Genomic DNA, 27247 nt, shown 5'->3' with positions numbered 1-27247 from the left:
CTTCTCTCACACAGTCCACCTTAACACTTCTCTCACACAGTCCACCTTAACACTTCTCTCACACAGTCCACCTTAACACTTCTCTCACACAGTCCACCTTAACACTTCTCTCACACAGTCCACCTTAACACTTCTCTCACACAGTCCACCTTAACACTTCTCTCACACAGTCCACCTTAACACTTCTCTCACACAGTCCACCTTAACACTTCTCTCACACAGTCCACCTTAACACTTCTCTCACACAGTCCACCTTAACACTTCTCTCACACAGTCCACCTTAACACTTCTCTCACACAGTCCACCTTAACACTTCTCTCACACAGTCCACCTTAACACTTCTCTCACACAGTCCACCTTAACACTTCTCTCACACAGTCCACCTTAACACTTCTCTCACACAGTCCACCTTAACACTTCTCTCACACAGTCCACCTTAACACTTCTCTCACGCACGCTTGTTATTGTTTTCATTCTTCAGCTCCCCGTCTAGAACTGGCACGGCGCCAGCCCTGGACTGACTGACCAATCATGGGGCTCCAACGAAACAATGCATTTGGGCCGCGTTGTCCCCCTGTCAGGAACCTTCCTGGGTGAGAGCATTACGTCACCGCCCCCTCGGGGAGGGAGGAGACACTCGATTGGGTGTCTTCTGACGGGAGGTCTTTGTCAACAGTGGATCACGTGAAGCTGAAAATGATGAGAGAGAGAGAGAAAGAGAGAGCGAGGAGAGAGTAGAGTGACAGGGAGAGAGAGCAAGAGAAAATAGAGAGCAGAGAGAGCAGGGCTGGAGAAGCTAGTAGGGCCTGCCAGTGAAATTCTCTCTTCCTTCATGGATTTTTATCCTCCACCCCATCCACCCCTCAGTCCCTTCCACCCCTCCAAGTAACTAATCACTGGGGCATTTTCAGCACCACAATAATTGACCCAAATTGAATTTGAGCGCCTGGGTTCATTAGCATGCGTTCACTTATTTGGGTCACGGTACTCCATCTATCTTTCTCCCTCTCTTTCCCTCTCTACCTACATGCCTCAAACAATGCACAATGGGGGAGAACACTAATTTAGTTTGATGGAGAAACTTGGACACAGTGGTTAATCTGTTTCCAGCCAGTTAGAGGCAAAGCCATGGGTCGAATTCATTAGAATACAGCGTAGCAAGGGCCTCCCGGGTGGCGCAGTGGTCTAGAGCACTGCATCGCAGTGCTATGCTGCGCCACCAGAGTCTGGGTTCGCGCCCAGGCTCTGTCGCAGCCGGCCGCGACCGGGAGGTCCGTGGGGCGACGCACAATTGGCTTAGCGTCGTCCGGGCTAGGGAGGGTTTGGCCGGTAGGGATATCCTTGTCTCATCGCGCTCCAGCGACTCCTGTGGCGGGCCGGGCGCAGTGCGCGCTAACCGAGGGGGGCGGGTGCACGGTGTTTCCTCCGACACATTGGTGCGGCTGGCTTCCGGGTTGGAGGCGCGCTGTGTTAAGAAGCAGTGCGGCTTGGTTGGGTTGTGCTTCGGAGGACGCATGACTTTCGACCTTCGTCTCTCCCGAGCCCGTACGGGAGTTGTAGCGATGAGACAAGATAGTAATTACTAGCGATTGGATACCACGAAAATTGGGGAGAAAAGGGGATAAAAATAAAAATAAAATAAAAAATAAAAAAATAAAAAAAGAATACAGCGTAGCAAAAGGTTTTGCAATATAAAAGGAAAATTTGCATTTCCTATTGGACAAGTTCATATAGGCACCAAACGGACAAACATTGAGGGACTAACAAATATAACCCTAAACAATATTTCAGAGTAATTATTTCACTTCTTTAGGTTCTTTGGCTTCTATGGTGTGAGTCTGGGAGAAGTCTACAGTCTATAAACATAACAAATATGCTTACACATTTATTTACCATTTCCAAGCCACATATTTGATCAGCAACAGGTCCAGTAGGCATGTTTACGTGTGAACACATGCTCACAATAAAACAAGGTGGCCGCCTCCTCAACCTAAGTAATGCCTCCACCGCCTCAACCTAAGTAATGCCTCCACCGCCTCAACCTAAGTAATGCCTCCACCGCCTCAACCTAAGTAATGCCTCCACCGCCTCAACCTAAGTAATGCCTCCACCGCCTCAACCTAAGTAATGCCTCCACCGCCTCAACCTAAGTAATGCCTCCACCGCCTCAACCTAAGTAATGCCTCCACCGCCTCAACCTAAGTAATGCCTCCACCGCCTCAACCTAAGTAATGCCTCCACCGCCTCAACCTAAGTAATGCCTCCACCGCCTCAACCTAAGTAATGCCTCCACCGCCTCAACCTAAGTAATGCCTCCACCGCCTCAACCTAAGTAATGCCTCCACCGCCTCAACCTAAGTAATGCCTCCACCGCCTCAACCTAAGTAATGCCTCCACCGCCTCAACCTAAGTAATGCCTCCACCGCCTCAACCTAAGTAATGCCTCCACCTCCTCAACCTAAGTAATGCCTCCACCTCCTCAACCTAAGTAATGCCTCCACCTCCTCAACCTAAGTAATGCCTCCACCTCCTCAACCTAAGTAATGCCTCTACCATATAATCATGATGTAACCATCTACACCTCAAAACCAAAAACAACCACTTTAATGAACTAACAAGTCTGTATGGAAAATTCTATGCCTGTTCTGTTACCTACTTGGCAGCGTGTACACCCACACAATTCTGAAGTGAAGTAGACACCTTCCCTGGTGCAATTTCAGCTGTCATTTACTCTCCAACCAAATCAATGGCAATAGTGACAACAAAATGTAGCCTTGAAACGGTCATTACATTTACAGTGAGTCGAGCAGACATTTCTGCTTCCCTCCAGGTTTAAAATGAAGACGTGTCTAGGTCTCAATGACACCCTAGACGAGTATGATGTACTTAGCTAACACTTTCTCCCAAAAAACGTGCAACTCTTGGGTCAAAGCTGGGGAACGGGAATTTGAGAGACTCAAAATGGATTCAAGAGAATTAATACCACTAAGAGAATCAACATTGCCAAGTCAAGCCATCATAAACACCACCATCACAGAACAATCAGCAGTGTGAATAGCCACTGCAAGCTGAACGGCCATTGTAAGCCAACCCAACAACTTTTTGCGTTACCCAACAACTACGTTACGCCAATGTTTGAGCCAACTTACTTTTTAAGGCCCCTCCCGCCGTCGCGCTGCCCTGGGCTCTTGGTGTCGTGGTGGTCGTCTTGGAAGTCATCTTCGTGGTAGTCATCGTCCTTTTCCGAGCTGCCTCGTCGGTTGCGGATGTGCAGCGGCACGTAGCCCGGCGTGGGGCCAAACACCATCAGGTCGCCCTGGCCCAGGAAACTCCTCTCGCCACAGTAGCAGAAGGCACACAGCTTTTCACTGCAGGGGACACATAGGAAAGACACAGGATAAGCAATGGCTAGTGTTCATTAGGCACCAAAATGGAAGAAAATGGACTGAAAAGGAGAGTGACTTGTCCAATAAGAAACGTGCATTGTTGTTTTGTTGCAAAACGTTTCAAACATGACCCTGCTCTCTGTACCACTTATTCCCAAAACTGAAACCAATATAAGTATTTTTTTAAATGCGTGGGGGTGGTAGGGAAACACTGCCCCAAAAACAAGCTCTACCTACGTACCAACAGGGGTTGAAAATACCAATAAAAGACAGTTTGACAACACCCACACACCGAGCAGCCATATTCTTTCAATCTGATACAGGTTGGCAGCACGTCAGTGTAAGGTAAATGCTGACAACTAAAACAAAAAAATAAAAAAAAGAATAAAAATAAAAAAGGAATTACAGAGAGATGCAGTATATATTTAGATATTTGCTTTGTAAAAAACTGGTTGTTATTAGGGACCCTTAGCATGCTGTACTTTATTCTAAATCTATAACTACTGTTCCCTGAAAGAGGGAAACGAGGTACAACTATGGAGAGTCGCATTGTGACTTCGGTTGAAGAATCTAAAATCACGTCTGAAATCCGCGCCTCACTGGAAGCCCCACCTTCCACAGGTAATAAGCGTGAGGCTCAGATTCATTCCTTCAATTCAATACCGCTCTTCACCGAGGCCAGAAACGGGCTGCACGGGTCACGTTTCCCTCCTTCAGGGAACAGTAGTTATGTCATAACGTTACGTTCCCTTTCAGCAAGTCACTAATCTGGGAATTGCACACAGCGAGCTGCCTAGTTACTTTCCCATGTCCCAGCCGTAAGCACCCTGTGGGCTACACTAGGAGCAGTGACATCCAAGCAATAAAACCTGAAAATTATATGGTGACACCCAACTCGTTGAAGGACAAATATCTCCTATAGTCAACCCTTTAAACGATGCCCAAGACACTACCAGAACCCTTGTGGAGTGGGCACATACACCGCTAGCTAACCTTCGCCCCTGTATGCCAGGTAGACACCCTCCACAATCCAATGGGAGAGACTTCGAGATGGTGACCGCCCAGACAAAAAGCTGGTCACATAAACGGATATCCCAGGGTCCGTTAAATGTACATGTGTAAAGTTCGCACCGGACACAGGGCATCTAACCTTGCTCTTCACAAGCAAAATGACAAGCCTCACTTGGTTTAGGAGTTAAGATGCGCTACGGTAACCGGCTGGCACCAGTTACTGGTTTTACATTATGAACATCTGCTCTTTCCATGACATTGACTGACCAAGTGAATCCAGGTGAAAGCTATGATCCCTTATTGTCACTTGTACAATCCACTTCAAAATCAGTGTAGATGAAGGGGAGGAGAAAGGTTAAAGAAGGATATTTAAAGGATATTTAAGCCTTGAGACAATTGAGACATGGATTGTGTATGTGTGCCATTCAGAGGGTGAATGGGCAAGAAAAGTTTGAAAGGCCTTTGAACGGGGTACGGTAGTAGATGTCAAGAACCGGTTTGTGTAAAGAACTGCAAAGCTGCTGGGGGTTTCACACAACAGTTTACCGTGTGCATCAAGACTGGTCCACCACCCAAAGGACATCCAGCCAACTTCACACAACTGTGGGAAGCATTGGAGTCAACATGAGCCAGCATCCCTGTGGAACGCTTTCGATACCTTGTGGAGTCCATGCCCTGACGATTTGAGTCTGTTCAGAGAACAACGGGAGGGGTTTAGCAACTCAATATTAGGAAGTTCATGTTTTGTACACTCAGTGTATTGTTCAATGTTATAAAAACCTAATTCGTTATATAAACCTCATTCATTATTCTGTGACTTTAGCTAAAGCGCTTGTTTTTGCCATGGTAACGCTTTGGTATCAATTACCGTGATAATAAACCTGGTATTGAAGTCAAAATTCAGGTGTCGTGACAACACCAGTAGTCGGATGTACCTGCACAAAAACAACATTTTTAAATCAGCTTTTTCTCCATCTTTTTTTAAATAGGGAGCCAACATGCTTTCAGCACTTTTATTTCCATGACTGATCAAAACACATTTTCTCATGCTCTCTCGTCTCTCTGCAGCAGACATATAGGAGAGCAATATGTTTGGAACATCAAATCTCAAAATCGCAGTATCGAATCACAAAACATAGAATTGTGAGAATCGCAATACATATTATATTATCACGTATCGTGATATTATCGTATGGTGAGGTCCCTGGCCATTCCCTATTAAAACAGTGTTGAATATAGTAGTCTTTATTCTTTTACGACAATGGTATACATGTTTTGGTACCCGACCTTAGCCCGACGAGCCCCGACATTATACATCAAGTTAGGGCCGGATAGAGCCAGTTCTTCCATCAATAACTAGGATACGGGCAGGGCATTACTAAAATTTTGAAGCTGAGCCATTTGCTCGTGCTCTGCTGCGCAGTACAGTCATATCTGACTAAGAACATAACATGGTGTCAGAAGTGCATCAACATCGTCAAATAGAAAACAGGAGAGATTATTTCACAGAAAATAGTTTTGACGGAGATTAGAGTGACGAAAAGTAGCTAACTGCTGCTCTCTCATGTCTCGTCATTGAGCAGAGCAGCCCAAGTGGAGCCATTGCTATGAATATTCACAGACCCAGAGCCGCCATTAGCAAGCAGCGCGCAGGGAACGAATGACAGACAGAGAGGAGCAGCTAACGGATTTACTAACGGAGGAAGTTATTTCTGATAGTTCCGGGCCTTAAATTGTAGTAGTGCCGGGCATGGGTAGGGTAGGTCCTGAACGTTGTGGCATGGGTAGGGCTCGGGCTTAAAATTCATGCCGTGCAGGGCTCTAGTGTGTGTGTACGATGAGTATGCATGTGCATATGTCTGAGCCCGTCTGTCTGACTTCCTGCATCCCTCCACATGTTGTCAGGGCCTCTCTACTGTACACTAGCGGGAACACAATCTCTACTAATTGGAACTAGTAAGAAAAAGCCATCCCCTTGTTTCTCTCGCTCTCTCCCTCCCTTTACTAATTACAGTAGCAGCCCTGCAGTCTGCAGGCTACCCCCGATGGCCCCGAGACCTCTTTACCCAGCCTGCTTTTCCCTTCTACCCACAATCCCCAGCGCTCAATTATTTCCGCTGCTCGTTCCCCTCCCCCACCTCGTCTTTCTACCTCCCTCGCTTACCTTCCCTGCACGCCTTCCCCTCCCCATCCCCCGTCCCCCCTCCCCACCATGGTGGCTCATTCAAGCATGCAAGCACACTCCTCCCTCACACTCTCTGAAAATACCCTGTCCCTCTTTTCTTTTGCTTATTCCCTCTGTCTGTCGCTCTCTTGCAATGCACACATTGGCCCACACTCATTTTGTTGGGTTGCACAAACACCTATACCCACTGTGTGTGCGTTGAGACATAAATATACACACGCTTTGCCCTCCATCCACTGTTAACCACACACCTCTCCCTGGACTCCTCACACACACACACAGCTGTGACTCAGCATGTCTGAGAGTCATTTTCTCACTCACCAATGCCCTCTCATTTCTATCCTCTCCTTCTCTATTATGCGACTACACACCCCCCCTCTCTCCTTCGCACTCTCCCTCCCTCTGAGAATGGCTAGAATGTCAGTCTTACTCTGCCTCTCTTACTGGAATCTCATTTTCCCTTTCCCTTCCGCCATCTCCTGCTCTGCCTTATTCTGGCCATCTGGCACGCACGCACACTCTTTCTATGTCACTCTCTTCCCCTCACCCTACTCAACTCACATTGTCTCTTCCTCTTACCGGACTTTGGCGTGCTCCAGGGTCGAGGCGGAGGATCCTGCAGAGTCCTCCGACATGGAGCGCTGGAAGAGTGGGGAGAGGGGTCTGTCGTCCCTGAGGCTAGGCACCATGATCTCCTCCTCGACATCCAGGACCAGCTCCTTAACTTCTGTGAGGAAAAGAGGGGGTAGAGGTCACACTGTTATTTATTCAAAACGCGGGAAACCACATTCAAAAAGCACTTAGTATGTCTACTGACTATAACAGACCATTTAGTCATTGGACAGCAGTAGTGCTCACTACCAAATTATTCAAACTAGCAAAATCCAGGGTGACAGTTGACTTGTTTCTCTTTGGGAACACAGTTGACATAGGCAACAACACCTTATTCAGATGAAACCTGGTCTAGTTTCCCTCAGGACTCTTTTAGGAACACATTGTCAGATTTTTTTTTTTTTTATTGTGACACACGAGTTTGTCAGACTATGCAAACACTGAGTTTTTCATTCCAAACCATTGTCTATGCAAAACTAAGACCAAAGAAAAACAGAGTTTTGCTGAACAGCAAAAGGATAAGTCCTAACCCCTCACCTGCCAGTCAAAGGCTCAGTGCAACTGGCACCTCTGGGTTGTGTTCATTAACCACCAAATGGAATAAAACTCACTGAAACAGGGTGACTACCTGGACTTATAATATGGACTCACAATAAGAAGTGCTCATTTTCACTTTTCTGTTGGAAAACATTAAAACATTTTCCATTGCATGCCTTAAATGAACATTACCCTGCAAACTTTCTCTATTCTAGTGTTACTAAAAGCAACACTGAGATTGTGTGGGCTTAGTGAATGCTTTGAGCTCTAGCAACCCTTTCAGTAGGAGAAGGGCTGTGAACTCCAGTCAATTCATCTGAAAATCACAAAAGCATTGCCGAAAATGTCACAACGCGTCCGGGCAAAAAGAGATGACGTGACCTTTACCTTGACCTTTAAAGCGACAAAAATGTGGCACTCTTTTCCGATAGAGTTGCTTACACAGGAGTTCAGGGGAAATAATAGCAGGCAAATAATTTAGAGTTTAGAAACTTTACATCAAATGGGACAGACCAATTACATTTATCAACAATGCCTATCACTGTTGGCGTGTATGGGCAACATTTGTTTGCTTTCTGGTAATCAGTTGTGTTACATTCGATACCTCGGCTAGTAACTTCCACTGTTAATTCACACTGCCATCTATGCTCCACACACTGCCATCTATGCTCCACACACTGCCATCTATGCTCCACACACTGCCATCTATGCTCCACACACTGCCATCTATGCTCCACACACTGCCATCTATGCTCCACACACTGCCATCTATGCTCCACACACTGCCATCTATGCTCCACACACTGCCATCTATGCTCCCATGTGGGTTATTAGGGATAAGGTTGACGAAGTGGTCAAAACATGGTCACTAATAAACCACACGGGAGCACAGACTGCAGAATGCAGTCTCATTTTTAGCATTTGCTGATTGGTAGAAAAATAATTATAAAATCCATACAGTTATTGAACACCTTTGATCTTGTGGTTAGGCTAGTTACCGTCATTCTGGATTTTACATTTCATTTAAAATTATAACATCAGGAGAAATACATATGAAATATGTGAATTCACAAAATGAAGATCTGCAATTGTTCTGGAAGGACACACCTCTGTCCAGAATGAGTAGTCTAATATATCATTGTAATTATGAGAAACTCAAAATGGTTAGATTCCCTCTTGGATAAAACACCTTAGCAATATCAATAAGAGCCTTGATAAGGCCCTAGTCTCAGCGTGGAGCAGACTTCCCAGAGAGAGTTAATGAAATACAACACCCAGATTCTGATCCATTTCCTTCTTAGTTGTATATATTTTTTATAGGGTTAAATTAAGTCCTGAAACAGTAGGGCATCCAAAATCCTCAATCAGGCATTCACAATACTTTCATAAATCATTCACTCCGCTGCGCCACTTGAAAAGCCGAAAATGCGTTATTTTGAACCGTTGACCCGGACGTGATTCTCAACCACTCATTAAAGAGTGATAAGGAACTTTGCTTTTTTCCCCCCTCTTTCCCAGCGATGACATTCCTTCACTCTGGAAATGGGAGGATAAAATATATCCTTGTTGTAGCTCGCAAAAGCACTGAAGCGTACACACTGCATCTTTATTTTCTGTATTGTTAAGACACAAAACTCCATTCTTGGAGCAAAAGCAAACCCTGGTCTTTGGTAGCATTCTTCATAACTAAGAGGGAATACAAACAAGATGGCCCAGAATATGCATTAGAATATTGGCCTAAGGGAGACAACTAGGTGGGGTACAAGTAGAACAGGGACCTGATTTTCCCTTTTGACACTGACTCGGCCTAAGTCTATAAGGGGGGGGTCATTTTCTTAAAGCATTCCACCTAGGAAAATCCCACTGCAAAAGCCCTGGAGTGTAATTAATAGCTAGGAAATTAATCTCCGGTCCGGCAAGAGGCTTTTGTAAGGGGTGGCGTGGGGGAAGGGGGGCTGTGTGTGTTCGTGCACTGGTAAGGGTTGGCAGCACATTTTAGAAGTGGAACAGATCAAGTGATGCTATTGACGTTTGCTGGTGTGAAGCCTTGATCTCATCGTGCATTGGAGAAAACTAGGCAAATCACCATAACTAGGCATGGGTCTCAATACAATTAATTTCTTCCTCCCCCATCTGTCATTACCACAAACAGGTGAAAGGTTTGGATAGGCTTTAAACCTAGTGATCATGGAGGAGAAAGGAAACCACTTTACACTCGAGGCACCCTGTGACAGCAGCACAAAAGCAGTTAAAATGATTTGGACTTTATTTCTCTCCTTTGTGTGGCATTTGCCAAGCTTGTGAAGTCATTTACAGGTCAACAAAATGCCAGCAGCGAAACGCGAACCAACACCACCACCAACAGGGGAGTTGACCACGTTCTATCGCAAATATTATCCAGCCCTCTGGCAGTTGATTTACATAATGCATTCTCCGAAATGGCGCCTTGTTTTCCAAGGATGTTCTGCCTTGACGAAGTTGCATCCACAGAGCTATCGGGTTAGAAATGTTTGGGGAAGTGCACGGTGGGCCGGCGAGACCCCTGCAAGCAGCAGCTGCAGATGGCTTTGTAAACATGCCATAACGAGCCAGCGATTAGGCATACATTTTGGCTCTGTGGAAATACAAGTATGAACCGGCCTTTAGTCATCTACCATTTAGCAACGGATACCTCAAAAAGACATGGGGGAAGGTAGATTGCCTCTCTACAGACAACTTGAAGGCTATTGTCTACAGCAGTGGTTCCCAAACTTTTTATAGTCCCGTACCCCTTCAAACATTCAACCTCCAGCTGTGTACCTCCTCTAGCACAAGGGTCAGCGCACTCTCAAATATAGTTTTTTGCCATCATTGTAAGCCTGCCACACACACACTCTATACGATACATTTAATAAACATAAGAACGAGTGTGAATTGTCACAACCCGGCTCGTGGGAAGTGACAAAGAGCTCTTGTAGGACCAAGGCACAAATAATGATCAATAATTGTGCTCTTTATTTAGCCATCTTACATATAAAACCTTATTTGTTCATCAAAAATTGTGAATAATTCACCACAGGTTAATGAGAAGGGTGTGCTTGAAAGGATGCACATAACTCTGCAATGTTGGGTTGTATTGGAGAGTCTCAGTCTTAAATATTTTCCCACACACAGTCTACCTTTCTTTTTCATGCTAGTGAGGGCCGAGAACCCATTCTCACATAGGTACGTGGTTGCAAAGGGCATCAGTGTCTTAATAGCGCGATTTGCCAAGGCAAGAAACTCTGAGCGCAGCCCTATCCAGAAATCTGGCGGTGGCTTCTGATTAAATAAAATTTTCACAGAACTGCTTGTTGCAATTTTGAGGCTCTCTTGTTCAGATATCAGCAAGTAGACTGGAGGCAGGGCATGAAAGGGATAACGAATCCAGTTGTTTGTGTCGTCCGTACCTGCGTAATTGCACACCCAGCTAACTCGGGTGCTTCGCTATATCACATTTGACATTGTCCGTAAGCTTGAGTTCATTTGCACACAAAAAAATCATACAATGATGGAAAGACCTGTGTGTTGTCCTTGTTAATGCAAACAGAGAAGATCTCAAAATTCTTAAATCAAAGCCTCAATTTTGTCACGCACATGGAATATAGTTGGAGAGTCCCTGTAATCCTAGATTCAGAACATTCAGGCGAGAAAAATCACCCAGATAGGCCAGTCGTGTGAGAAACTCGTCATCATGCAAGCGGTCAGACAAGCGAAAATGATGGTCAGTAAAGAAAACTTTAAGCTTGTCTCTCAATATTTAAAAAAACATGTCAATACTTTGCCCCTTCAAAACCAGCGCACTTCTGTCTATTGTAAAAGCGTTACATGGTCGCTGCCCATATCATTGCATAATGCAGAAAATACACGCGAGTTCAGGGGCCTTGCTTTAACATAGTTAACCATTTTCACTGTAGTGTCCAAAACGTCTTTCAAGCTGTCAGGCTTTCCCTTGGCAGCAAGAGCCTCTCGGTGGATGCTGCAGTGTACCCAAATGGCATCGAGAGCCACTACTTGCTCGCGCGTTACCAATCCACAATGTCTCCATCATGGCTATTGCACCATCAGTACAGATACCAACACATCTTGACCACCAAAGTCCATTTGATGTCACAAAGCTGTCCAGTACTTTTAAAATATCCTCTCCTGTTGTCCTGGTTTACAGTGGTTTGCAGAAGAGAATGTCTTCCTTAATTGACCCCCCATAAACGTAACAGACATATACCAGGAGCTGTGCCAGGCCCCCCATGTCTGTTGACTCATCCAGCTGTAACACATATAATTCACTGGCTTGTATGCGAAGTAGTAATTGTTTAGAAATATCTCCTGCCATGTCACTGATGCGTCGTGAAACAGTGTTGTTTGATGAAGGAATTGTCTGTATGGTTTTTTTGAACTGTATTTTAGCTTTTTTGTCTGTATAGCATTGTCCCAGCCATATCCGTGGCAGCAGGATGAATTAAGTCCTCCACAATAGTATGGGGCTTGCCTGCCCTAGCCACTCGGTAGCTCACCATATAAGAATATTCTAGCCCCTTCTTATTAATGGTTTCTGTTGCTTTTATACATGTCTTACTACTCAAAAAACTCCTGTGGCTTATTTTTCAAATGGTCATGTTTTGTTTCTAAATGTCTGCGCAAGAGTGAAGGTTTCCACGAGAGAGTAACGGTTAATGTGATTGGATGTTAATTATTTGACTAGACTACCTGTATTTGACATTGTGTTATTTTGAAGAACACTAGATGGCTTAATTTTATTTTTGGCAGTGAAACGAGGCTACTCAGGCGAGAGCAAAAAACTCACCCAAATGTATAGCCCCGTTGGAAAATATAAATGTACTTTGAAAATGTGAAGATTAGTATTATTGAATCACATTTTTATTTGGTCTACCCCGACGACATTGCGCGTCCCCCAGTTTGGGAATACCTGGTCTACAGGCATTGAGGAGGCAGCGGGTCTGCATCGCGTGGGCAGCGGGTCTGCATCGCGTGGGCAGCGGGTCTGCATCGCGTGGGCAGCGGGTCTGCATCGCGGGGGCAGCGGGTCTGCATCGCGGGGGCAGCGGGTCTGCATCGCGGGGGCAGCGGGTCTGCATCGCGGGGGCAGCGGGTCTGCGTCGCGGGGGCAGCGGGTCTGCGTCGCGGGGGCAGCGGGTCTGCGTCGCGGGGGCAGCGGGTCTGCGTCGCGTGGGCAGCGGGTCTGCGTCGCGGGGGCAGCGGGTCTGCTTCGCGGGGGCAGCGGGTCTGCATCGCGGGGGCAGCGGGTCTGCATCGCGTGGGCAGCGGGTCTGCATCGCGGGGGCAGCGGGTCTGCATCGCGGGGGCAGCGGGTCTGCATCGCGGGGCAGCGGGTCTGCATCGCGGAGGTAGTGGTCGTGCAACAGCTCCAAAGAACTAAGTCTTAATGATGAGAGGCATTTGGTAACTGGATCAAATCTCCCCCGAATACCAACACCCCACCCTATCAGTGACGGCAGCCTAAACAAGCACACATGTATGAAGACAACAGCACGCAAATATTAAAAGAGGAACACGCATGAAAGCACACACAAAGAGGCACACACTGATACAGGCATGTACACACACACAAACCTTTCAATGATGACAGAGACAGTCAACTCACCCATATCCTGCATGTTCTCTGCTTCGGCGGTCTCCGTCCCGTCCATGCTGTCCTCATCCTCAACCTGGGCTCGGCCTCTGCTACGGCCCCTGGGACACACACGGAGAGGAAACAGTCACTGATCTGATCTGCCTTTCAGGCTGTGCTCAAGGAGGAGCAACATTGTTACTTAGGTCTGCCTCACCAAATAAGGAGCTGCCTTTTGAAGTAGTATGAACAGTAATACAGGCATCAACAACATGTAAACAGCCATCGAGCTCAACCTCATAGCTGAGCTTTATTGCAAGAGGAACAGCCCATAAAGTCATTGTGGCAGAGAGGAAAAGCCCGTAAAGTCAGTGTGGCAGAGAGGAAAAGCCCATAAGGGTGGCTACGTTGAAGAATCTCAAATTTAAACAAATCAAAATGTATTTTATATTTGAGATTCTTCAAAGTAACCACCCTTTGCCTTGATGACAACATTGCACACTCTTGGCATTCTCTCAACCAGCTTCATGAGGTAGTCACCTGGAATGCATTTCAATTAACAGGTGTGCCTTGTTAGAAGTGAATGTGTGGAATTTCTTTCCTTCTTAATGTGTTTGAGCCAATCAGTTGTGTTGTAACAAGGTATGGGGTGGTATACAGAAGATAGCACTATTTGGTAAAAGACCAAGAACTTTGAAAGTTTCTTCAAGTGCAGTCGCAAAAACCCTCTACCGCTATGATGAAACTGGCTCTCATGGGGTCCGCCAAAGGAAAGGAAGATACAGAGTTAGCTCTGCTGCAGAGGATAAGATCATTAGAGTTAACTGCAGCTCAGAAATTGTAGCCCAAATAAATGCTACAGAGTTCAAGTAACAGACACATCAACTGTTCAGAGGACACTGAATCAGGCCTTCATAGTCAAATTGCTGAAAAGAAACCACTACTAAAAGGACATCAATCAGGAAGAGAGGAAGAGACTTGCTTGGGCCAAGAAACGCAATGGACATTAGACTGGTGGAAATCTGTCCTTTGGTCTGAGGAGTCCAAATTTGAGTTTTTTTTGTTCCCACCTTCGTGTGATTGTGAGATGCAGAGTAGGTGAATGGATGACCTCTGCATGTGTGGTTTCCACCGTGAAGCATGGACGTGGTGGTGTGATGGTTCTTTGCTGGTCACTGTCAGTGATTTACTTAGAACTCAAGGCACACTTAACCATCATGGCTACCAAAGCATTCTGCAGCGATACCCCATCCCATCTGGTTTGCACTTAGTGGGACTATCATTTGATTTCCAACAGGACAATGACCCAACACACCTCCAGGCTGTGTAAGGGCTATTTGATCAAGGACAGTGATGGAGTGCTGCATCAGATGACCTGGCCTCCACAATCACCCGACATCAACCCAATTAAGATGGTTTGGGATGAGTTGGATCACAGAGTGAAGGAAAACAAGTGCTCAACGTATGTGGGAACTCCTTCAAGATTGTTGGAAAAGCATTCCTCATGAAGTTGACTGAGAGAATGCCAAGAGTGTGCAAAGCTGCCATTAGGGCAAAGGATGGCTACTTTAACAAATCAAAACATATTTTAGATTCTTCAAACACTTCCTTGGTTACTACATGATTCCATATGTTATGTCATAGTTTCAATGTCCTCACTTCTATTCTACAATGTAGAAAATAGTAAAAAATAAAGCAAAAACCTTCAATGAGTAGGTGCCCTAACTTTTGACTGGTACTGTAATTAATATATATATAATTTTTTATTTTTTTTATTTTTTTAAGCCCTTTAAACCAGACACCTGTGGCCAAAAAATTAATCTCAAAATGTAACTTGAGCGAAAGCTCAAACCATGTTTGTTTCAGTAACATTTGTTAGGTTTGTTTCTGTTCACTTCTCTCTGCCCCATCTCTGGAGCACTGAGCAGTGGAGTTCACAGCTCACCACTTCCCTTCCCTCCCCGGTCTGTAATAGGCCTAACCAACACTGATGTTGCAGCCATAGCAGCCAAATGGGACGCACCGCTCAACCTGCGGCTTACTGCTCAGCTGCTGGTGATGTTGTGACGGGCTCATTCTACAGAAAAACTCTAAATAACATTGAAAAAAATGTGACACTTTTGAAAGAATTTTCTACATGATTCCCACATGAACTGGGAGAGAGAGTATTGGTGCTCATATCAGTTCCCTTTACCAAGCAAAAGCAGTGTCATGAACCCTGTGGTGGTAGCAGACCGAACATGCAATGGAAACCAGGGCACCAAACCAGGGCATCCAAAACAAGCCCCTGGAGTGGAGAAAGAGGGATAGGACTGGGCAGACAACTAGGGCAAGAGAGAAAGCTGGGGGGAGAAAAACACACCTCTGTCTAGCTCTGAAAACTTGGCTGGACTATCTAGAACAGCTCATGCATAGTGGGTCTGTGCAAATGTAGCTTCTAAAAAGCTCTTGCACTTTCTGGCTCTCGCTCGCTCCCTCTCTTTCTATGTGCTAGACAAGAACAAAGAGGTGCTATTCAGAGTACTTACCAATGTGGCTCTCTTAACTCAAAGCCTGCAACCCGGACCAAAATGGCCTTCTCCTTTAGATCACGCGTCTAACTCTGCAGGTTCACTCCACATTTGTACTCGATTGTTGAATTAAGATAAATAATAAGTAAAGAACTCCTCACCAGGGTCTCCCGAGTGGCGCAGTGGTCCAAGGCACTTCATCACAATGCTAGCTGTGCCACTAGAGATTCTTGGTTTGAGTCCAGGCTCTGTCGCAGCCGGCTGCAACCGGCCCAGCGTCTTCCGGGTTAGGGGAGGGTTTGGGATGTCCTCGTCCCATCGCGCACTAACGACTTCTGTGGCGGGCTGGCGCAGTGCATGCTGACAAGGTCGCCAGGTGTACGGTGTTTCCACCGACACATTGATGCGGCTGGATTCCGGGTTAAGTTGGCATTGTGTCAAGAAGCACTGCGGCTTGGTTGGGTTGTGTTTCAGAGGATGCATGGCTTTCGACCTTTGCCTTACCCGAGTCCGTACGGGAGTGGCAGCGATGAGAAGACTAACTACCAATTGGATACCACGAAATTGGGGAGAAAGGGGTATTAAAAACCCTCACCTTGTTGTCTAGGTCTTAATTGAAAGGAAACACCAAAAATCTGCAGACACTCGGCCCTCCGTGAAATGATTTTGACACCTCTGCTTTAGGATGGACTAGCCTAGATGTAGATTGGTTCCGAACACTATGACTAAGTGCCTGAGCTGGTCCAAATAACATAGGTTCTTCTGAAGCAGCCTAACCACCATAAAAAGCAAGAGCAGAATCAGAAAGCGGGAGATACACGTCAAAGGAAGACACTTCCTGGGTTTGTGCTCAGTTGGGAACAAAAACAATATTCCAGCAATGCAATAAGCTGTTTCAAAGGCAAAACTGATTGGACGGCAAAAGCATGGACTAGTGGCCTCAAAAGCAAACCACCCAAACACAAAGTTTGTGGTGGGAAATATTGGGTTTCCACTGCAAACAATTGTGAGGCTTTGAGGCCTATTCTACCTTGCACAATGCGGTGGCGAGGTCAGGGGCTGAGGCATCGGGTAACCAGGGTTGGGTTTCTGGGATGGAGACGGACACCGCTATTGACGCTGCCATCGGCAACCGAATCCCAGTGCTCTGATCAATGACCTACATCATCGAAAATGCAAGCACATTGTGTCCAGGGCCTGGAACAGGTTTAATCCAGGTCAACTGGTCTGGCCAGACCAATTCCTCTCATTTCCACACGTAACTAGTAGCCTAATCCACTGTTCAGCATTTTTCATCCAGGCTGCACTGCAAGATACTAGTTTTACTTATTAGAAATTCATGCCAACCTCAAACAACAATTCTACAACTTCTCCAAAATGACTGATGGCCACTGCACAACATTCTCGGTTGTCTCCAAGGCTTGAAACTAACTTTTTGGTCCATCAACCACCCTGGCAGGTAGATTTAGTTAAGTTAGTTGAGAATGCTTTGTAATGTTTCTAAAAGAATAAATGTATTACTAGACCTGAGTCATTTAAACAAAATATCACAGATGAGACAAATTTCACCTGCCCCTTTAAGAGTGGGAGATTACCGTGGCAAAAAGACTCATGTTTGTACCTGTGAGATTGAGTCTGGCTAATCTGACTAGTAGCCGTGTTGTCTTCTCTTCCCTAGCAGTTGAAACTCAAACATTGGAAAAACAACCTTGCTTGTGAACAAAACAATGCAAATAGCCAAGAAACACTAGGACGAAGTCTCACTTCAGTGTACTTTAGTTTCAAGTAAATTAGACCAACTTTTATACCTGTGCGCAGCGCTTCTAAAAATGAATATTTCACTCAGCACGTGCGCACAGCCCCCAGCCAGTCAGTGTTGCTGCGCGAGGTGGGATAGGCTATATAAGATTTGTAGCTATGAAACAAAACGGCAGAAATACTTAGAAAAAAGCTACTGCAGCACAAATACGAGTGAAATGCTCGCACTGTGGCTCGTGAAATAGACATTTTACCCTCCGATGGAAAACTCTGACGGGTGGCGGGTGTTCATTTTAGGCACTGGTTGTCTCCAAATCTGTGTCCTAAACAGATGAAGTAAAGGGACTTGATAGGTGGAAGCCAGACCAGACATTTTAGTCATTAAGGAAACGATATGAGGAAGGGAAGGTTTTCTAGGGTACCTAGTTTAGCAATATGTTGGACATGCATGGCAGTTCAGGAGGTGGTGGAGCTGCGGCTGCCCATAGAATGGATCACACTTGAGGGATTTCCAATTGGACAGTTTAAGTTAACGGTGGAACAGTGGTCGAACACCAACAATGTCAAGTGGCCCATGTATGCAAAATGAATGCAAGGACCCTCAATATATGCAACCTCCAGACAATTAATGTTCTAGTGTCAAGTGCCTGACAATAAGACTGATAAAAAATAAATGAAAAGCCTCAAAAGTCCTCGTAGGGATTCGTTGGTTAATCCATGCATGAAGTCAAACAGTGCCCAACCCCACGAGAAACCTCTAAACAAACAAGAAGAAAAACAGAAGTACAGTGATGCTTACTGGTATGCAGGCACTGCATAATACATGCATCATGGCTATGTGACTTCCCAGAATCCATGGGTTTTGCCAAGCGGGGGCACCTAAATGGATTTTACGTGTACCTGTCCTAACTCCCGTGCATCACAGAGGTAAACAAATGATGAAATGTGGGCTAATGTGTAACCCGAAGGTAGATAAGGCAGATCCTTCCACATGCTGCAGTCCGGTCGGAGATTAAAGGTGCCACTCGCAAAGAAAAACAGCAGTGACAATCCTAAATAAGGCTCTTGGCATTTCTCTTTTCAATGCCAAGAGCACCAAAGAATATTTTCCATTTTGTGCAAACCTTTTGAACAAAACAATTTTTCTAACCAACCGCTAGTCAGAGAGAAGAAGGGATGAGGACGGTCCTAAAGACATGGCTCAGCCCAAGGGAACCGGTGTAGCATCCATTGGTCATATGGCCCAGGAGGAACTCTTGGAAAACTGTCATGTTACAGTCTTACAGGAGTATGCTTATCGTCATCATCAGCCACCTTAACTCCAATAAATCACATTTTATTGGTCACATACACATATTTAGCAGATGTTATGTGGGTGTAGTGAAATGCTTGTGTTCCTAGCTCCAACAGTGCAGTAGCATATAACAATTCACAATACACAAATCTAAAAGTAGAATAGAATACAGTATATACATATGGAATGAGTAAAGCTGTATGAAAACATTTTTAAAGTGCCTAGAGTTCAATTGTTAAGGTGACCTGTGATTCCATGTCTATGTATATTGGGCAGTAGCCTCTAAGGTGCAGGGTGGTACACGGCTAGTGATGGCTATTTAACAGTCTGAAAAACAGCTTCTATCTTAAGGCCATCAGTCTCTCGACCCCAGTTTTGATGCACCTGTACTGTCCTCGCCTTCTGGATGATAGCGGGGTGAACAGGCCGTGGCTCGAGTGGTTGATGTCCTTGATTGATCCTTTTGGCCTTCTTTTGACATCAGGTGCTGTAGGTGTCCTGGAGGGCAGGCAGTGTGCCCCCAGTGATGCGTTGGGCTGACTGCACCACCCTCTGGAGTGCCCTGCGGTTGCAGTGCTCCAGTTGCCGTACCAGGTGGTGATACAGCCCGACTGGGTGCTCTCAATTGTGCATTTGTAAAACTTTGAGGGTCTTAGGGGCCAAGCTGAATTTCTTCAGTCACCTGAGGTTGAAGAGGCGCTGTTGCGCCTTCTTCACCACACTGCATGTGTTGGTGGACCATTTCAGATTGTCAGTGACCTGTACACCGAGGTACTTTCCACCTTCTCCACTGTGGTCACGTCGATGTGGATAGCTAATCATTCAAATTCATTTTTACTGGTTCATATAAACAGAGCCCACCCCCCATATTTCTAAGTTTAGGCTACCGTTAGTCTTAGATTATACTAAGAATGAAAATGTACTGGTTCATATAAAGAGCGCCCCCCCCCCCCCCCACAGAAACACCAATACAGGACCGATCAAAGTGCTACTCTTGTTAATTCCAATTCCATGCACGTTTTACATTTGCACCACTCAAAAGCATGTGGTATCGAATAGAAGCAGTCAGTCACAAAAATATGAATTTGAAGGTCATTTGTATTTTATTTTTTTTACACACATCCAGAAACTTAAGGTCACAATTCTACTACAGTGAGAAACGGAGCAGGTAGTGTTGGGCAGAGAGAGCGAGAAAGAGAGCCGGAAAAAAAGCTGTTGCAAGTAGTTCCAGCTTGTAAGGCAGTGGCAAAATCCCGGCATGGATTAACTGGCTGGGATGGGGCATACTTCCTTCTCCATAGCTGTTTCCCAGCATGCCATTTAACCATTTCCTCTCAGTTTTTACACTTCCAAGCTTTTACAAGCAATTGTTTAAACCAGATTCAAAACAAACGCAATGCTAGAAACCTTTGATATGCGGACTCACAGGACATTCCTTCCTCCCAACCAAAAGCAAACAAGGGTAAATTCAATTTACCTTCAACCTATTCATTACCTGCAAGAGCCGTGTTGCAAATAAGTACTCCTAGAATTCTTGTTTAAACTCCAGCACAAAAACTAGGTTGAGCTTTGGGGTTGAGATCTGGCAACCACAAAAAACACTATTGTGCACTACTGCGACACAGAGGCATGGAGGTTATTTTAGGGTAACATCAATGGCGACTAGGTCTGACCACTAAAGGGGCAAAATGTAATGTGGCTATTGTATTGATACATCCGTAAGGCCAAGATATTGAATGTATTAAGCCCCTTATACAATACAGTAACAGTAGACCCAGGAACAACCAGGGTTCCTAGTCTGGTGTATTTGGGGCTTTCCTAAATCACATTCTTTGATAGCCATCAACAAAGTGCCTTCCACCCCTATTTCACTGCTGACACGATTCTATGCCACCAATAACATTTAAGAAATACCAATGCTCTGAAATTATAAAAAGTCAAAATTATATGGAGCCATTGTGTCCATATTGCGAATAAGCGTCTCTGTCAAAGCTATTTGTAAAGCACCCTCTTGATTGACAGCTGTTCCGAAAAAACCATGCCAGCCATTTAGACAGTCAGGTAAGAGTTTTGGTGATTCACTGCCCAGACCCCTTGGGCATTGCCGCAACGGGATAAATTAACACACGCAGCAGCCATTAGGTTATGCAAGCAGTCTCAAGAAGGTACTCTAAGCTCTTGCAGTCTTTGTAAAAAAATATATTTAAAAAGCCTGGCACACAGAGAGACACTTCAGTGACATAAGCAGTGGGTCTAGGGACAAGCACAGTGGGTCTAGGGACAAGCACAGTGGGTCTAGGGACAAGCACAGTGGGTCTAGGGACAAGATTTCCTTCAGAAAAAGATAGGAGCTATGAGGAGGAATAGGGAAGCGAAACCTTTGCAGAAAAATGTAGCAATTTCCTCTGAAAAAGGGTTCTTCTAGTTAGAAACCAAGCTTGGTCATTTCTGACATAAAAAGAAAGGTATGAGTTGCAAAAGGTCAAGGCAATAATTCCGATATAGATTGAGCCCTATAAATCATTGTTATTCAAGGATACGTTGTTTATTCCCCATCTGGGACATATTAAGATCGCCTCGGTGTGAGTGTGTATTTGTTTCGCGCCCACGATCCATGCCCACCCGCCCACACATACACACCTTGAAGAAAAACAAGGACTACCTGGAACAGAGCCTCTAGGAAGTGGCAGACAGATCACATAACAGCTGTAACACCATACAGCAGCGCATATAAATTACACTGTATGTATAGAAGAATGCTAATGGGGAAAACAGGCAAGGAGCAGTGTCATCCACACACACATTTCCAGGAAGTCAGCGATGACATCATTTGAACACCAGCCATGCATTTACGGTCCATAATCAGCCAGGTGACATTTTGACTAGGCCAACCAAGCTGTCCCAAGTTCTCAATAGCACTAAGTAGCATCGAGCCATTTAAAAAAGGCACAATATGGGATATTTCCAGTTGTCCAATGGCAATTTCAAATAATATATATGAAAATAAATACCTTAGAAATACCTGATTAGCTTAGTACAGCTGTCGTACCGAATCATTACTGACTGTCAGTTGCATCCATAGCTCATGAATTTGAGCGTGGTTACATTTCTCCAGCGTCATCCCTCAGCTTTATACCAAACCAAGTGACGGGGCAAAAATAACCTTAGGATTGTGGGCTTTCAGTCATATTTTCTATCCAATACTAAGTGTTTTTGTGTGTATGTGAATAACTAACGTCAGAGAGTTTAGTAAAGTTCAAGCATAATCTTTTACTCAGGTATAACATGTTACGGGTCACAACATCCTAATCAGACATTCATAATGCACCTGTTTATATATCCTAGATAAGTGCCCCACAGGCACCATCTCTGGCTTGGCATTATTCCCATTATATTAATATCTTCCTTTTCATATAGAATTAGCTTATATATATGTGGCACACAGCCACAAAATGTTTAATTTCTTGGGTCATGTTGGGCCAGAATACTGAGCCTCTGGCTTTTCTTGAGACTGGCTTCGACCCGAGTGCCCTGCATGGATACGAGAGAGAATCATTGGGCGTAGAGTTTCTGGCACTACCACCCTGTCGCCTTTGTAGACAACCTCTTCCTGCATTGTGAGTGTGTCTCTGTATGTCCAGTAGTCCCTCACCGGGATGGGCGTACTCTTTCCTGTGTCCGGCCAGCCTCTTAGGATAAAAGACTGAAGCATTCAAGAAGTCTTGTCCTCTGCTGAATGAGCCGTAATAGCATCCCGTGTCTGCGGGGAGATGTGAACCATGCTACTGATCAAAACATCAACAACCTCAGCCTGTAGAGCATACACTGTCTCATTTGTCCGATATTGCAGGTGACTAGTTGTTGGTAGTACTGCTCTAGACAAGAAATCTGCAATGTGAAGTTCTATTCCTTTCTTGTATAGTACCTGTAGTTGATAACGTTGAAGCATCATCCTTTGAAGTCACTTCAAGGCAGTCAGATAATTTTTTAAGATAACCTCAAGCGTCTTGTGGTCAGTGTGCACCGTGATAAAGTCCCTACCATGAAGGTATTGATCAAAACGGTCACAGGCGAACACTATGGCTAGGCACTCCTTTTCAATTTGGGTATATCCTTGCTCTGTGGGTGTCAACGTCCTTGAAGCAAATGCAATGGCTGCCCCTTCTGCAAGAGCGCTGCCCCTAGGCCTTTGTCACTTGCATCACATTGTAGAGTCACTTCTTCAGGGAGGTCATAGTACCTAAGCATTGGTTGCTTACCAACTTCTTGATTTGCTCCAATGCATAATCATGTTGAGGAAGCCATGCCAATAGCACAAATCCCTGCTGCAGTGTGTGCAAACCTGGTCAAGAACTACAGGAAACGTATGATCTCTGTAATTGCAAACAAAGGTTTCTGTACCAAATATTAAGTTCTGCTTTTCTGATGTATCAAATACTTATGTCATGCAATAAAATGCAAATGAATTACTTAAAAATCATACAATGTGATTTTCTGGATTTTTGTTTTAGATTCCGTCTCTCACAGTTGAAGTGTACCTATGATAAAAATTACAGACATGCTTTGTAAGTAGGAAAACATGCAAAACCGGCAGTGTATCAAATACTTGTTCTCCCCACTGTACCTGACAGTACCCATTTTTTGCATCCATAACCGAAAAGATCTTTGCTTTTGTCAGGCTAGGCAGTATCTCTTCAATAGCAGGCATTTGGTAATGTGCCCTACATAAAGCTTTGTTCTGGGCACTTGGATCAAGGCAGAATCTTATTTTGCCAGGTTTTTCCACAACCATGTTGCTTATCCACTTAGTAGGTTTGGTGACCTTCGTAATGACACCCTGTTCCTCCATTGAATCAACAGCCTTCAGAATCTTTTCCTTCAGTGGAATGGGGGTTCTGCGGGGAAGCTGTTGAACTGGTCTAACAGACTCATCCACCACCAGGCGAAGCTCACCTGGCAGAGCCCCCATCCCTTCAAAAATGTCCTCAAACTGTTTCAGCATTGCCTCTGAGATGAGCCCTTTTGTTTTTCTTTAGTGCTGATGTGATGAATGACATGTTGGTGGTTGAGCTGTAGCAACTTAAGCTTTTCACACATTTCTGCTGAAAGGAGAGGCTTTTGGAAGGTTTTCACCACTTGGAACTTTAGCACGTTTCCCTATCATGATTGGCTTGTAGTTCACACTCCCCTACTGGATGTAATAATCGAGCCATTGTACAGCCTTAGTCTTGCCTTGCTTGGTTGAGGCTTTGTATCTCCATCCTGCATTACTTGCATAAAGTCTCTGTAGCTGAGTATATTTGAACCACTGTCTAACTGGTATTTGATACTGCTGCTTGGTTCATAATCGCAGTTCTCACATGTCAGGGGGGTAAGCTTTAAGTTCATAAACCATTTATCTTTGCCACTTTGAACAGAATTAACATCTGTCATGTATAGCATGTTCGCTTCTTCATCATCACTTTGATCACTGCATGTATCCTGTTCTAGCAGATTGACAGGCTTACTTTGTCTGTCTGTACACTTCAGCAAAATTGTTATTTTTTCCACAGAATTTGCATATAACGCCATATGCTGGGTATTTCGCTCTTGCGTGTGTTGATCCACAGTACGTGCACCCTTCTTTAGTATTTTTCCGACTTAGATCACTGTCCGATGAATTATGTTTCCATTTTCTATCGACATGGTCTCTGTATTTGTTCTGAGTGGCATAATTGACAGATTCTGCCTGTTCAGGGACAGTGTTAATCTTTTTTAATTGGGTCTGCGTCTGTTCACTTGCTCTGCATATATATATGGCTTTATTCAGAGCGTAAGTTGTGGTTCACGCAGCATACTTTCTCTTATCTTTACAGCCAATCACAAGTCTGTCTCTGATCATTTTGTCTCTCATTGACCCAAAATCACATGAATCCGACAATTGACGCAACCTCACAACATATTGACCACACGTCTCTGCTTGAGTTTGATCATGTGTTAAAAATGAATCTTTCATAAATCACATTACAGGTAAGTTCAAAATGTCTTTGCAAACCGTCAAGGATTTTCTTTGAATTTTTTCTATCCTCTTCCCCCAGATCTAGGTGACGCTGAAGCATATGGCACTCTTCCAATAACACTGAGCAGTGTTGCCACTCTCACATGCGGGTCTTATTTATCTAAACCTGTAGCGATTGCATAATTCTCCTTCTGATCATGGAAGAACAAAGAGTTCTGATACAAATTGCCTTTCATGTCCATGGCGCTAGGCACCAGAATTTGTTCAACTTCTTCAAGCTCTGTCAAATTGGTTGTTGATCATTGCTAGACAACCATTCTCAGGTCTTGCCATAGATTTTTCCAAGTAGATTTAAGTCAAAACTGTAACTCGGCCACTCAGATACATTCACCGTCTTCTTGATAAGCAACTCCAGTGTAGATTTGGCCTTGTCATTTCGTTTTTTGTCCTGCTAAATGGTGAATTCATCTCCCAGTGTCTGGGAGAAAGCAGACAACCAGGTATTCCCTTTAGGATTTTGCCTGTGCTTAGCTCCATTCTGTTTCTTCTTTATCCTGAAAAAAATTCCATAACAATCACAAGCATACCTATAACATGATGCAGCCACCACTATGCTTGAAAATATGGATAGTGGTACTCGGTAATGTGTTTCACTTGCCCCAACCATAATACTTTGTATTCAGGACAAAAAGTGAATTGTTTGCCACAGAGTTCCTTCTGTACAGGCTTTTTTCTTTTCACTCTGTCAATTACAGTTGAAGTCGGAAGTTTACATACACTTAGGTTGGATTCATTAAAACTCGTTTTTCAACCACTCCACAACCACTAGCGTCCCACCTCGACAACAGCCAGTGAAAATGCAGGGCGCCAAATTCAAAACAGAAATCTCATAATTAAAATTCCTCAAACATACAAGTATTATCAGCCATTTTAAAGATAAACTTCTTGTAAATCCAACCACAGTGTCCGATTTCAGAAAGGCTTTACTGCGAAAGCACACCATGCGATTATGTTAGGTCAGCACCTAGTCACAGAAAACCATACAGCCATTTTTCCAGCCAAAGATAGGAGTCACAAAAAGCAGAAATAGAGATAAAATGAATCACTAACCTTTGATGATCTTCATCAGATGGCACTCATAGGACTTCATGTTACACAATAAATGTATGTTCTGTTCGATAAAGTTCATATTTATATCCAAAAATCGGTTTACATTGGCGCGTTATGGTCAGAAATGCATTGTCTCAAACAAACATCCGGTGAAAGTGCAGAGAGCCACATCAAATTACAGAAATACTCATCATAAACATTGATAAACGATACAAGTGTTAAACATACGAATAAAGATAAACTTCTTAACTTCTTAGGGCTGCAGGGGCAGTATTGAGTAGCTTGGATGAAAAGTGCCCAGAGTAAACGGCCTGCTCCTCAGTCCCAGTTACTAATATATGCATATTATTATTAGTATTGGATAGAAAACACTCTAAAGTTTCTAAAACTGTTTGAATGATGGCTGTGAGTATAACAGAACTCATATGGCAAGCAAAAACCTGAGGAGAAATCCAAACAGGAAGTGAGAAATCTGCGGTTGGTAGGTTTTCAACACAGTTCCCATTGAAATCCCCTTGAGATATGAATGAAGTTGCACATCTTCGGGCTTCCACTAGATGTCAACAGTCTGTAGAAATTTGAATGAGGCTTCTACTGTGTTGTGGGACTGAATAAGAACAGAATGAACAGGTGTCTGGGAGTCAGCCATTTTCTGGTCACGTGCATTGCACATGATATCCACTTGCGTTCCGTTCCACCTCAAGACACAAATGAATTCTCCGGTTGGAACTTTATTGAAGAAGTTTGATAAAAACATCCTAATGATTGATTCTGTACTTAGTTTGAAATGTTTCTTCGACCTGTAATATAACTTTAAGTTTTTGTCCGAAGTAACGCTCGGTCGAGCGTTTGGATATGTATACCAAATGCCTAACAAAAGGAGGTATTTGGACATAAATAACAGACATTATCGAACAAAACAAACATTTATTGTGGACCTGGGATTCCTGGGAGTGCATTCTGATAAAGATCAAAGGTAAGGGAACATTTATCATGTAATTTCTGGTTTCTGTTGACTCAAACATGGCGGCTAATTTGACTATTGTTCTGAGCCCCGTCTCAGATTATTGCAATGTTTGCTTTTTCCGTAAAGTTTTTTTGAAATCTGACACAGCGGTTGCATTAAGGAGAGGTATATCTATAATTCCATGTGTATAACTTGTATTATCATCTACATTTATGATGAGTATTTCTGTTGAATGATGTGGCTATGCAAAATCACTGGATGTTCTTGGAAC

At 44.4% G+C, this 27247-nt stretch overlaps 1 protein-coding gene across 12 annotated transcripts in view; it reads right to left on the bottom strand.

Moving 5' to 3' along the window:
- LOC139531723 (histone-lysine N-methyltransferase 2C-like) overlaps positions 1-27247 on the bottom strand; it is a 218524-nt gene that overhangs the window by 171797 nt on the left and 19480 nt on the right. For all 12 annotated transcript variants that reach the window (XM_071328436.1, XM_071328440.1, XM_071328441.1 and 9 more), the window contains exons 3-5: positions 13373-13461; positions 7162-7309; positions 3150-3368 (exon numbers count right to left, since the gene is read on the bottom strand). In XM_071328436.1, coding sequence (XP_071184537.1) covers positions 3150-3368; positions 7162-7309; positions 13373-13461 — 456 coding nt within the window. The remainder of the gene's footprint in view (positions 1-3149; positions 3369-7161; positions 7310-13372; positions 13462-27247) is intronic.

The sequence above is a fragment of the Salvelinus alpinus genome, chromosome 10, assembly GCF_045679555.1.
Source record: "Salvelinus alpinus chromosome 10, SLU_Salpinus.1, whole genome shotgun sequence".
NCBI classification, from domain to species: domain Eukaryota; kingdom Metazoa; phylum Chordata; class Actinopteri; order Salmoniformes; family Salmonidae; genus Salvelinus; species Salvelinus alpinus.
The sequence above is the reverse complement of the archived record's forward strand: the minus strand, read 5'-3'. Positions and strand labels throughout refer to the sequence as shown.